This window comes from Carcharodon carcharias, chromosome 11 (genome assembly GCF_017639515.1).
Source record: "Carcharodon carcharias isolate sCarCar2 chromosome 11, sCarCar2.pri, whole genome shotgun sequence".
Classification (NCBI taxonomy): domain Eukaryota; kingdom Metazoa; phylum Chordata; class Chondrichthyes; order Lamniformes; family Lamnidae; genus Carcharodon; species Carcharodon carcharias.
This window is the reverse complement of record NC_054477.1, coordinates 66727256-66740525: the sequence shown is the minus strand read 5'-3', so window position 1 is coordinate 66740525 and position 13270 is coordinate 66727256. Positions and strand designations below refer to the sequence as shown.

General features: G+C 43.8%; 1 protein-coding gene across 1 annotated transcript in view; it reads left to right on the top strand.

Annotated features, from left to right (window-relative positions):
- The window catches only part of LOC121284081 (cytoplasmic dynein 2 heavy chain 1), a 770821-nt gene extending 764395 nt beyond the window's left edge, over positions 1 to 6426 (top strand). Inside the window, exon 90 of the mRNA XM_041199129.1 lies at positions 5738 to 6426. Within this exon, the coding sequence (XP_041055063.1) occupies positions 5738 to 5896 (159 nt within the window). The 3' untranslated portion in view covers positions 5897 to 6426. The remainder of the gene's footprint in view (positions 1 to 5737) is intronic.
- Positions 6427 to 13270: the final 6844 nt, after the last annotated feature.

Genomic DNA, 13270 nt, shown 5'->3' with positions numbered 1-13270 from the left:
TGGCCTACCACTAGTTTTCGCCGCTTTGTATGCCTTAGTTTTTGATTGGATACTCTCCTCGACCACCTTTGTTAACCACGGGTGGTTCATCCTTCTCATCGAGTCCTTCTTTTTGATCTTGATAAATTTTTGCTGAGCATAATGAAATATCTGCTTAAATGTCTGCCACTGCTCATCCACTGACCTTCCCCTTAGTCTAGTTTCACAGCCCGCTTTAGTCTTTCTTTATACCTTTGTAATTGCCCTTACAGGCTAGGTGGGAATGTAGGCTGTAAGGAGAACACAAAGAGGCTGAAAAGAGATATGGGGCAGAATTTTACGTTTGGTGTGCAGGTACATGCCCGACACGCCTGAGGGTAATATGCCACGTGATGACGTCAGGCGTGTGTCCCAATGTCCTTGCGCAATATTTCCTTCAGTGGGCGCACACCAGAGCCGGCTGCACGCCCGCCAATAATTATAAGGCTATTAACAAGCTAATTAAAACTAAAGTAACACTGCCCGTCCAACCTTACTGTTGGTGCACAGGTGAAATGGCCGAGCGGCCTTTACATTTTTTAGGAAACCTCATCCACGAGCGGGATGAGGTTTCCTAAATCAAATAAACATTAACTAAAAACTTTATTTTTGAATTATGAGGGGATATGTTTTTTAAAAATTTTACTGTCTTTATTAATTTTTATAAAAAGTGCTTTAATCTCCCTGAGGCAGCTCCGTGCCTCAGGGAGATTGAAGCATCCTTTCGTGCGCATGTACAAACTGCGCGTCAGGCCCATTCTCCTTCCTCCCCCTGCCTGCACAGGCAGCGCTCTGTGCTGCTGCTCGTGATCCACGTAGGGTGGGCCTTAATTGGCCCGCCCGTGTGAAATCACAGAGCGGAGCTGATCGCAGGCGGCCCGCTCCCACCAAGCCCGCCCGACGAGGGAACAATTCTGTCCATGGTTAAGCGAATGAGCAACAATCTGACAGATGGAGTATAATGTGGGAAAGTGTGAGGTTTTTCACTTTAGTAATAAGAAAGCAGAATATTTTTAAATGCTGTGAAACTTCTAAGTGTTGATGTTCAGAGGGACTTGCGTGTACTTATACAAGGAACACAGAAAGGTACCACATCAGTAGAGCAAGCAATTAGGAAGACAAATGGCTTCTTGGTCTTTATTACAAGGGAATTGGAAGTCTTGCTAGAATTGTACAGGTCTTTGGTGAGATCACACCTAGAAAACTGTGCACAGTACTGGTCTCCATATTTAAGGAAAGATATGCTTGCCTTGGAAGCAGTACAGAGAAGATTCACTAGATTGGTTACTGGGATGGGAAGGTTGCCCTATGATGGGAGGCTGAGTAAATTGGGCTTCTACTCTCTAGAGTTTAGAAGAATGAGACGTGATCTCATTGAGACATACAAGATTCTGAAAGGGCTTGACAGGATAGACACTGAGACGTTATTTCCCCTAGCTGGGAATCCAGAAAACAGGGCTCAGACTCGGGACAAAGGTGGATTATTTAGGACTGAGATGAAAAAAAATTGCTTCATTCAAAAGATTGTGAACCCTTGAAATTCTCGAGCCAAAGGTTGTGGATGTTCCATCATTGGATATATTTAAGGCTGGGATAGACAGATTTTTGGCCTCTCAGGGAATCAAGGGTTATGGAGCAGGCAGAAGATCAGTTATGATCATATTGAATGGTGGAGCAGCCTTGAGAAGCCATATGGTTTACTCCTGCTCCTATTTCTTATGTTTGCTCATAATAGCAACCATTATTCATTTCGATTCTAAAATAATAGAGGCCTATATTGAAAGTGCTAGCTTATCACCAGCTATAGAATGCATAGGTAGAGACTCATGCAACAAGTCAGTAATTTTGCAAAACTGTAAAGATGTAATTATATAGCATGTTGAAAAGGAGTGTTAGAACTCAACAGTTCAACCCCTCGTACCCAGGAAGTGTAATTGATTATATAAAAGGAAAAAGCTGGAAATCTGAAATAATAATAGAAAATGATGGTGACACATAGAAAATTGACCAGTATCTGAAAGTAGAAAGCATAGGTTAATGTTATCACTTCTGATAAGTGAACTCACTTCAAATGGCACTTTTCTGTTTTTGCAGATTCATGGATTTATTGCATAGCTCCAGTATTTCTTTTTTGTATTCCCAATGCAATTAAGTAATGTCTATTATATTGGTAATGTCAAGATGGAGTATACATTCATGATATTTGTAAATTTTTACTAGTAAGCACTGTAATAATTGAAAAGTGACAAAGCATGCAAGTACTTTTAAAATAGTACCAGAAGTAGAAAGCCTGGGAAGATTAGCCCCAACATAACTCTAGTGCCCCACTCACCCAACCAGCCTGATCAACCGCAGTGCGGACAAAGTCCATGGACAAACGAAGCTGCACCTTGAGCATCCAGATTTGGTGAACAAGCCATTTGTGCATCCAGCCCAAGCAGGACCTTGCACCAAGAAATGGGCATGGAAACACAAGATCAGCTATAAGCTCAGCACTGACTGTCTGCTTCAAAGCTTTCTGGTTGCTGTTGAAGAAGACCTCCAGTCATCACATCTTGCAGCCTGGCTCCTTCAGGCTCATCAATCTGAGAAGGACCAAACACAAGACCTCAGCCAGAATTTTACGTTGATCAGGCGAGTGCGCGCCTAACCCGAACACACATGAAATTGCGCGAAATGACTTTGGGCGTGCGTCCCGACATCATCACGCACGCGAGCAATATTGAGGCTGGCGGGCGTTGGAGCCACACCCGCTGACAATTAAAGGGCTAATTAAGGCCATTAAAAACTCTATTGTCCACGATTTCATGCTTCCCGTACGATTTCATGCTAGCTGCAAGGAAAAAACGGGCAGGCTTGCAGCTTGTTTTTACTGAAACCTCATCCAAGGGCGGGGTGAAATGTCTGGGGTGAAATATAACAAAAGAAGATATCTGGGGACTTATGTTTTTTGAGTTCTGCTGCCAGCTGCTTGAGTGTGTTGCATAGACACAGTTTGGTGCATTTTTCTCTTTAATATGTTCATGTCTGCAGCTCCCTGAGGCAGCTCTGCAGCAACTATCTGCCTTCAGGAAGCTCACTAGAAATTCCCACCTGCACCCTCACTCACTTTTGTTGGTGCCCCACCCTCTTTCTGCACCACCCCCCCCCCCCCCCCACCCACCCCCCCCACCCCCCAGGCAGCACTGAGGCCTTTTCAGCACTTTTCACCCTGTCCGGCCGTTAGTTGGCTGATTGCGGGCGAAAGTACATTTTGGTCTGCTTCTGGGCCCGCTGACTTAGTGCGCACGCCAAGCGTGAAATTCAGACCCTAATGTCCGCTTCTTCTGAGGTGCCGCAAAATTGGCAGCCCTCCATAACTCCAACTAGAAGCTGAGGTTGGAGAGCCAGGAAATCCCCTTCCGTCTCAGTTTCACAATCATCTTTATCCTCTACCTGTTGTCTGTTTTGGCCTCAGACGTCCTCTGTAATCTGACATAAAGGGCATGGAATTTGGCATAACAATTCCTGCCCTCTTCACAGAGCTTGAGAACTGACTGTTTTCTAGATGCTATAAAAAGGAATATCTGCACTCTGCTTCCAGCACAAAGCAGTTTGCCACGTAAATTATCTAAAAGAAGTTGAAACATTAACACCTGACTATTTCAGTTGCATATTCAAAATTTCAGTCCAGTGTCTTTAGAATGCACACATCTCTTTGACTTGAGACCTCCCTCCCTCCTGCATTCTGCCTGGTAGTTCACAGAAAAGCAGCACACTCCTCTCTGCTGACCACACTAGCTCAACCTTTTGTCTTTTTGAGAGACTGTTCTCTCTCTCTCTTTCTCTCTAAAACTTCAGAGATCAAAAGTCTGCCCACAGTCAGCCCAGCTGCTCTTGGCTTTGTTTTCAGGTATGAAATATGGCATATACATTTCTGTAGCCCCCTGTCACCAAGGTAACCAAGGCACACAAGGCACACAACTTGTCAGGCAGAAATCATAGCAGATCACTTGACTCTGTTCAATCCTCCATTTCACCTTGAATTAAAGAGACAGTCCAAAACATTATCATCTTATAAAACCTTGCATTCACGACAGTGGAATAAGCCAGTTGAACCTTCAATGTAGTTCCATCCAGGTCACTGACAGATAAGTGAGGCTGGAGGGCTGGGAATGACATCTCTTTGACAGCAGCACCCAAACCCTCGACCTCTATCACCTAGGTCAAGGGCAGCAGACGCATGGAAACACCACCAGCTGCAAGTTCCCCCGCAAGCCACACACTGACTTGGAACTATATAACCATTCGTTCACTGTCACCAGATCAAAATCCTGGAACTCCCTAACAACACTGTGGGCTTACCTACACCACATGAACTGCAATGATTCAAAAATTAGGCTCACAACAAACCACTCAAGGACCATTAGGGATGGAAAATAAATACTGGCCTTGCTAATGACACTCACATCCCAAGAATGAAAAGAAAGTGTTTTATATAGTCCAGCCCGATCTGGCGGTGAATGTCTAAACTAGTTGTTCATCATATCCGTTTAAATCTTGGACTCAAGGGAGCAGAGATAAGAGCCTTACTGGGGGAATGGCCAGGATGAGAAAGAGTAATGGGTTTAATGGGAACTAGAATATCAAGATGGAGGTGAGAGTGTGGTTGGGCAGATCAATAGCTGCAGAAATGTCTTAATGAATGGAGGTCCAAAGTTGGTAGTTGGGATTTTGAAATTGCAAATTGCATTTGTAAATAATTTGGGAAAGTTTTTCCATGGCAAGCACAGAAGGAAGTAAGATTTGGGGGAAGAAAGCAATACAAGGAGGTGATCGGGGTGGCCCTGTGATTGACACAATGATAATTCTTTTTGCTGAAATGGCCTCCTTACTTTAGCCTCTGCATGTAGCAAATTGTTGAATCTTCACCTTAATTCATTGTGCTGTCCATCCTCTGACTTCTCTGCTCCCTGTTGTGAATAAAAGAAAAAGAGTCCCTCCTACCACTTAATAAGCCAGACAAAATATTAATAAAATGTTCCTGAATCTTAGGAGTTTAAGATCACAATCCAGGCCATTGACTGGCTCAATGTTTCTGTTCTCACTCAGTGTACCCATCACCAACAATCCACCCAGTATTTTGTAGTTTTGGTGTAATGGTGGACTACAGGTTGGGTGTCCCCTTTTCCAACCCACCCTCCCTTATACCAATAGCCTTGTTTGTGGCAGGTGGAGGTTCTGGGCCTTACAAGGCCATCAGGAAACTCAATTAATGCTTAGAGAAATTTTACAAGAGATGCAAGGAAATCTGTTACGTTAGTCTTCACTGAAACAATAGAATGGCTATACTCCTAGAAACCAATCCAGGGAGGAAAAAAAAACACTCTAGAAAATTGCTGAATAACCTGTCATACCTACTTCCCATTAATGTACAGTTGCTTACACTTTAGAAATGTTTATCTGTAAAGATGTGGAAGTTAGTTTTCAACCAAGGCCTTTTATGCTCTGACAGCTTACCAGAAAGTTGTGACACAAAAGGACACGCTGTCCAAGACTGTTCATTGTTTGCTTGCCTTCGTATTTCCTGTTTTGATCAAATTGTTAGTTCCTGTTGATTTATCTGGCCCAGACACCCAAAAGCTGCCTGCTGATGATTTCACAAAACTGTTTTAGCTCTTTTATTCTCTTAGTTGTTTTTGGCTTTGGTTAACATTAAACTTGAACCTTTTTTTTGCAGGATGCTAATGGGCCGTACTCTCCTGAAGAGTGCATTTCGTTGCCAGTGTATACCAGTGCTGAACGGGATCAAGTAGTAACAAACATTGATGTCCCCTGTGGAGTCAACCAGGACCAATGGATTCAGTCTGGGGCAGCTTTATTCCTGAAGAATCAGTGATTTATTTTTTTGTATTTTTAGCAGAATCTTTGAAACATGTTATCTTAAATTTTTTAAAAAAGATTCCTTGTTTATGTATTGAACATTATGTTGATGCAGCGTGCTTACGGCCTATCACATTTGGTACATTGTAGTACAAAATACACCAGAAAAAGACAATATTTATGTTTAACTAAATTTTTACAGTACTTTAATTAGAAATAATCGAAACAATTCAGATTTCTGCAATTAATTACTACCTTGTTTCCATTCATTCCATACATTGTGGGCAGAATTTTGACCCCCATCGGGGGTGTTGTGTGGGGGGTGGACGGGAGCGAGCGTGAACCCAATCGGCACAGAGGTACTTCGGGGAGATTAGTTTAAGTTTAAAATTTCTATATAAAGTATTTGAAAACGTTTAGAACATGACCCCTCATGTGACAGTGTCACATGAGCTGGGACATACCAATGATTTTTAAAATTTTATTGAATTTTTATACACTTCATGAAACCTCATCCTCCCCGTGCATGACGTTCCATGAAAAATGCGAAGGCCATCTGGGCTCTTTGCCTGCCAACCAACCTTAAGGTTGGACAGACAGCTCATTTAATTGTTTAATTCGTTTTTAACAGGCCTTAATAGGCCTTTGACAGTCACTGCCCAACGTCACCACGTGTCATTTTATGCTTTGGTGAGCTTGCCCCGCCCCAGCACACCAGCCAAAAATTCAGCTCTATGATTATTGGAAAGGAAATGTTTCTAAATGATTATCGTCTTACATAACCTCAGGAATGTGTTTCTCACTCTTTGTGATCTCTAAGATATTGCTTGTTCATACTGTTATAGTTAATTTTGAAGCTTAATGTCGCACAAGTTATCCTACTCTTTTGCGCTTTTATGAATGGCTACCAAAGATGAACAATCCACTGCGTATTATTTATAACAGTGAAATTTAGTTATCAGAATAAAGAAATGGATTGATGTGCCTTCTTTCATTTTCTTTATTAATGTCAGATTATAGGACAAGATGCCTGTTTAGGCAGTATTTTCTGATAAAGCAGGCCTTGAATTCCAGCTAATTTATGCTTCATTTGTGTTCCAAGACTTATGCCTAGCTTCAGAAATGATTGCATAAAGATAAATGCAGATGTGATGCCAAGACCAATCCAAGAAGTGATTCTTCTTAGGAGTCGAACTGTTGTAACAACCTAACAACTGCCATCAGTGACACAGGCAATCAATAATTATCATTTTTTTTCTGGGTTGATTTCATGTTCGGACTTATTTTAATTTCATGGGATCCTAATTTATATTATGAGGCATCTTTAGAGACCCAGCCAACACATCACCCATCTGTGTCTTATGGACGCCTCACCTGTCTGTGTCCAGGCAGCACCTCAGTAGTCTGTGTCCATTGGAACTTTACCCTTCTGTGTACAGCCAGCACCTAATTGACTAGGGTCTCTGTTCTCCCTACCCCTTATCTTGAATTTAAAAATAACCATGTGGGCTTTCATTGGAATCTATCAACCTCAGCCCTAAAAATCAAGAATAAGACTTTGGGTTGGATTTTACACAGAGGTGATGCACTTGTTGCACGCTGGGAGGCCACAATCAGATTTTGCAGTCATCTGGCAGTTAATGGCTTGAGGTGTGGTTTCTGTCTCCATGTGGAAGGATGTCTCGCCTCCAAGAGCTGCTAGCCAATCAGGTAGCCAACAGCTCTCCAGTTCCAGTAGCACCACAAGTAATGGTGGCCACTGCTGGGACTGCAACCAGCCCCTGATGAAGAGCCATGGAAGAGGCCGAACTGGAAGGTAGGCGGGGTCGCCTTACTGGAGCCATTCAGGCAGGCCCTGGTGATGGGCGAGGGTTCTTAATCAGGAGGTTAGGGTGGAGGTCAAACAGGGGTGGGGCCTAAACTGCTTCTGTTGGCCACAGGTTATTTGGCAGCCTCACCATATGGCAAGGGCACCCTGCCACTGGTAAAATACCAGCGGTGGTGAGAGGGGGCCCTTAAGTGACCTTCAATTGGCCCAAGGCCAGGTGGGCCATCCAACAGCTCCCCTATCACCAGTAAGATACAAACAATGGTCATGACAGCCCCTGCCATCACACCCAATTTTACATGCCTGCCCCCTGCCAGCCTGCTCCTGAGAGGTTGTAAAATTCCAGCCTTTGAGATCATTCTTAAAGAAAAAAAAGTACGATGACATATTTCTTTTTACCCTCTTTGGAGATAATGAAATAGAACACTGATATTTTGAGTTCTGAGTAGAATTGATAAATTGAAACAGTGAAGGTAAATGTCCACACAAAGGATCCTGTCAATATCAATGTCTTTTTGTTTTGGCCCGCAATTAGTGTTGCCTAAAACAATGTAACTATTCCCTCGAGTAGGGGAATCTAGAACATGGGACCATAATCTTAAAATTAGAACAGGTTGGAGTGATGTTTAGACAGCATTTCTTCACACAAAAGGTATTGAAAATCAGAAATACGCTTCCCCAAAAAGCAGTAAATGTTGTGTTCATTTAGATTTTCAAGACTGAGATTGATAGATTTCCATTAAGCACAGATATCAGGGGATATGGAACAAAACTGGATAGATGGAGTTGAGGTGCAGATTGACCATGATTTTTTAAAAATTCTTTCACAGAATGTGGACATCGCTGGCTAGACCAGCATTTATTGCCCATCCCTAATTGCTGTTGAAATGGTGCTGAGCTGCCTTCTTGGACCACTGCAATCCATGTGGTATAGGTACTCTCACATTGCTGTTAGGGATATCAAGATCCATGGCGAACCATTGGACAACATTAATAATTTCTTATTCCTTGGGAGCCTCCACTCAGCGAGGGAAGTCATTGATGATGGAACTCAACAACGTCTCCAGTGTGCCAGTGCATCCTTCGGTCATCTGAGGAAAAGAGTGTTTGATGATAAAGACCTGAAATCCGGCACCAAATTCATGGTCTACAGGGCTATGGTGCTACCTGCCCGCTTGTATGAGTCAGAGACATGGACAGCATAAATCCCTGGAGAAATATCACCAGCAATGCCCCACAAAATCCTGCAAATTGAATAGCAGGATAGGCACTCCAATATAAGTATCCTCACTCAGGCCAACATCCCCAATATTGAGGCACTGGTTATGGCTAATCAGCTACGTTGGGTGAGCCACATCATCTGCATGCCTGACACAAGACTCCCAAGACAAGCTCTCTGCTCCAAGCTTTGTCATGGTAAGCGATTACCAGGAGAGCAGAGGAAACGTTTCAGGGACACCCTCAAAGCCTCTGTGAAAAAATGAAACATCCCCATCAATTTGTAGGAATCTCTTGCTCGCGGCTGCCCAAAGTGGAGAAGAAGCACTCGCAAAGATGCCAACGACTGCCAAAAATATCTCTGACAGGTCCAGCTGGAGGTCAAGCACAAACAGCGAAAGGAGTGTACTAAAATAGAGCATCCCACCCATCTGCCTCATCGAACACTACCTGCCCCACCTGTGGCAGAGTGTGCAGGGCCAGCATTGAACTTTTGAATTACCTCAGGTCCCACAACTCTGGTGTGGAAGAAAGTCATCCTCGGACCCGAGGGACTGCCTAAGAAGAAGAAGCTATTAGGGAAGGAGTTCCAGGATTTTAACCCAGCAACAGAGGAGGAACCGCAATATAGTTCCAAGTTAGGATGATATGCGGCTTGGAGGGGAAATTGCAGGTAATGGATTTTCCCATGCATCTGCTGCCCTTGTCCTTCTAGGAGGTAGAGGTCGCAGGTTTTGAAGATGCTGTCGAAGGAGCCTTTGGTGAGTTGCTGCAATGCATCTTATGAATGGTACACACTGCTGCTACTACGCACTGGTGATGGAGGGAGTGGATGTTGAAGTTGGTTGGTGGGGCGCCAGTCAAGCTGGCTGCTTTGTGCTGGATGGTGTCAAGCTTCTTGAGTGTTGTTGGAGCTGCACTCATCCAGGCAAGTGGAGAGCATTCCATCACACTCCTGACTTATGCCTTGTAGATAGTGGACAGAATCTGGGGAGTCAGGAAGTGAGCTAACCTCTGCAGAGTTCCCAGCCTCCAACCTGCCCTTCTAGCCATGGTATTTAATTTGTTGCTCTGGTTAATGGTAACACCCAAGATGTTGATATTGGGAGGGGCTTAGCGATGGTAATGCCATTGAATGTAAAGGGGAGATGGTTGGATCCTCTCTTGTTGGAGATAGTCATTGCCTGGCTCTTGTGTGGCACAAATGTTACTTATCACTTATCAACCCAAGCCTGAACGTTGTCCAGATCTTGCTGCATATGGGCACAGAGTGCTTCAATATCTAAGGAGTCACAAATGGTACTGAACATTGTGCAATCATTAGAGGACATCCCCGCTTCTGACCTTATGATGGAGGGAAGGTCATTGATGAAGCAGCTGAAAGTGATTGGGCCTCAGACACTAACCTGAGGAACTCCTGCAATGATATCCTGGGACTGAGATAATTGACCTCCAAATACCACAATCATCTTCCTTTGTGCTAGGTATGACTCCAACGAGTGGAGAGTTTTCAACCAATTCCCGTTGATTTCAGCTTTGCTAGGGCTCCTTGATACCACACTCGGTCAAATGCTGCCTTCTCAAGGGCAGTCATTCTCACCTCCCGTCTTGAGTTCAGCTCTTCTATCCATGGCTGGACCAAGGTTGCAATGTGGTAAGGAGCCATGTAACCCTGGGGGAACCCAAACTGAGCAATAGTGAGCAGGTTATTTCTGAATAAGTGCCACTTGATAACACCGGCAACGATCCCTTCTAGATCTTTGCTGATGATCTAGAGTAGACTGGTGGGGTGGTAATTGGCAAGGTTGGATTTGTCTTGCTTTTTGTGGACAGGAAAAACCTGGGCAATTTTCCACATTGCTGGGTAAAGTGTTGTGTCTGTACTGAAACAGCTTGGCTCTAGCAGCTTGTTCTGGAGCAGAAGTCTTCAGTGACATGACTGAAATGTTGCCAGGGCCCACAGCCTTTGCAGTATACAGTGCCTTTGGCTGTTTCTGATTATCACATGGAGTGAATCAAATTGGTTGAAGTCTGGCATCTGTGACGGTGAGGACCTTAGGATGAAGCCGAGATGGATCATCCACCCGGCTCCTCTGGCTCAAGTCTTGCAAATGCTTCAACTTTGTCTTTTGCAGTGATGTGCTGGGCTCACCCATCATGGAGGGTGGGGATATTTGTGGTGCCTTCTCCTCCAATTAGTTGTTTAATTGTCCACCACCATTCACGACTGGATGTGGCAGGACTGCATAGCTTCGATCTAATCCGTTGGTTGTGGGATCGCTTAACCCTGATCATCACATGCTGCTTCCCTATTTGGCACGCAAATAGTCCTGTGCTGTAGGTTCACCAGGTTAACACCTCATTTTTAGGTATGCCTGGTACTGCACTTAGTATGCTGCCCCGCACTCCTCATTAAACCAGGGTTGATCCCCCAGCGTGATGGTAATGATAGAGTGGGGGATATGCTGGACCATGAGGTTATAGATTGCGGTTGTATACAATTTTGCTGCTGCTGATGGTCCACTTGTCTCATGGATGCCCAGTTTTAAGTTGCTACTTCTGTTCAAAATCCATCCCATTTCACACAGTGGTAGTCCCACACAAAACAATGGAGGATATCCTCAATGTGAGGAAGAGACTTTGTCTCCATAAAGACTGTGCGGTGGTCACTTCTACCAATACTGTCATGGACAGATGCATCTCTGACAGGTAGATTGTTAAGGACAGGATCAAGTAAGTTTTCCCCTCTTGTTGGTTCCCTCACCACCTGCCACAGACCTAGTCTAGCAGCTATGTCTTTTAGGACTCAGCCAGCTCAGTCACTAGTGGTGCTACTGAGCCACTCTTGGTGAAGGACATTGGAGGCCCCCACCCAGAGTATATTCTATGCCCTTGCCACCTTCAGTGGTTTCTCCAATGGTGTTCAACATGGAGGAGTACTGATCCATCAGTTGAGAGAGACGGTATGTGGTAACTCGCACGTGGTTTCCTTGACCATGTTTGACCTGGCGCCATGAGACTTCATGGGGTCCAGAGTCAATGTTGAAAACTCCCAGACTAATAGCAGACTTTATGCAGGTGGCAGCTATTTTCTGTAGCCAAATGGACTGCACATGCTGCTTGCTGTCCTTGTAACTATGTATTTTTTTTAAAATGTGAAAGTATTTTTCCAAAAATTGTTTATTCTTCAAATACCAAAGAATTAGCAAAAATCCTAAACACTGAGCACTTCGCTCAACTGTTTACACAACAAATATTAACCAAAGTATAAGAATTGTTAGCAGACATCAAGAACATCTGGGTCAGATGTCAGAAACATGCAAGGCATTTAGCACAGGATCTCATAAGACACAATTCAGACAAATCAGACATAAAATACTGAATTATATCTCAATTTTGGGCACTCCTGGAAGAGGTAATGGAGGAAAATGGAACAGATGGACTTATCGCTGAAGCCTATCCCTAGGATTTGCTGGGACAATTTTCTTTTATCCTCACTGGGGTTGGACTACAACATCCATTGCTTAGCCCACCCCAATGTATGTAAAAACTGATTAATATTTTAGAGGGATGGTTTGAGAACTGGTCCCTGCATATCAATGTATGTCACTTCTATCAAGCAGAAATGAGCCAAGTTACAAGCTCATCTGATTACCTTAAATTGGTTGTTACTGTAGGTACTAGCACACTCAGGTTTGTTCAGCAAGTGCTGCCCAATTGTTGAATCACATCTAACAGTAAACACTTTGTTTTGAGTTTTGAAAATGCGGGCTGGTTGAGTCCAGTCTGTACTCAGCCTATGGCGAATAACCAAAGGAACATGGTGTTTTATTCAATCAGCCAATTCCTGGTAAGTATGGATCATGTACCTGGTATCATGCAAAATGTCTTTTTGGGTTGACTGCAGTTCTCTGCAAACAAAAGGAATTTGTTCAAGCCTTGCACCTTTTTTGAATTACCTGGGAACCTGGGGAGCCTATAATTCCTTATTGCCTCCTCCATGGCAATGCATTGGTAAACCAGAGTTGACTTGCCAACCAATCAGCACCCTTTTTTCCTATAGTATAAATTGTTGTGATCATTTGAAATTTGATATTTTTGTATCTGTCCTGATGAGTGCAAGATGAAAAGCTCCGGCAACATTTCTCTCTTTTCAGCAATAGTCAAGTTCTGTACTACCAAGTGACTATTAGTCTGTAGTTGCTGGACTCATCGTTACACCCTTTTTGAACAAGGGTATAACATTTACAATTCTCCAGTCCTCTGAGACTAAGGAAGACTGAAAAATTATGGCCAGTGCCTCTGCAATTTCCACTCCCACTCCCCTCCGTATCCTTGGATGCA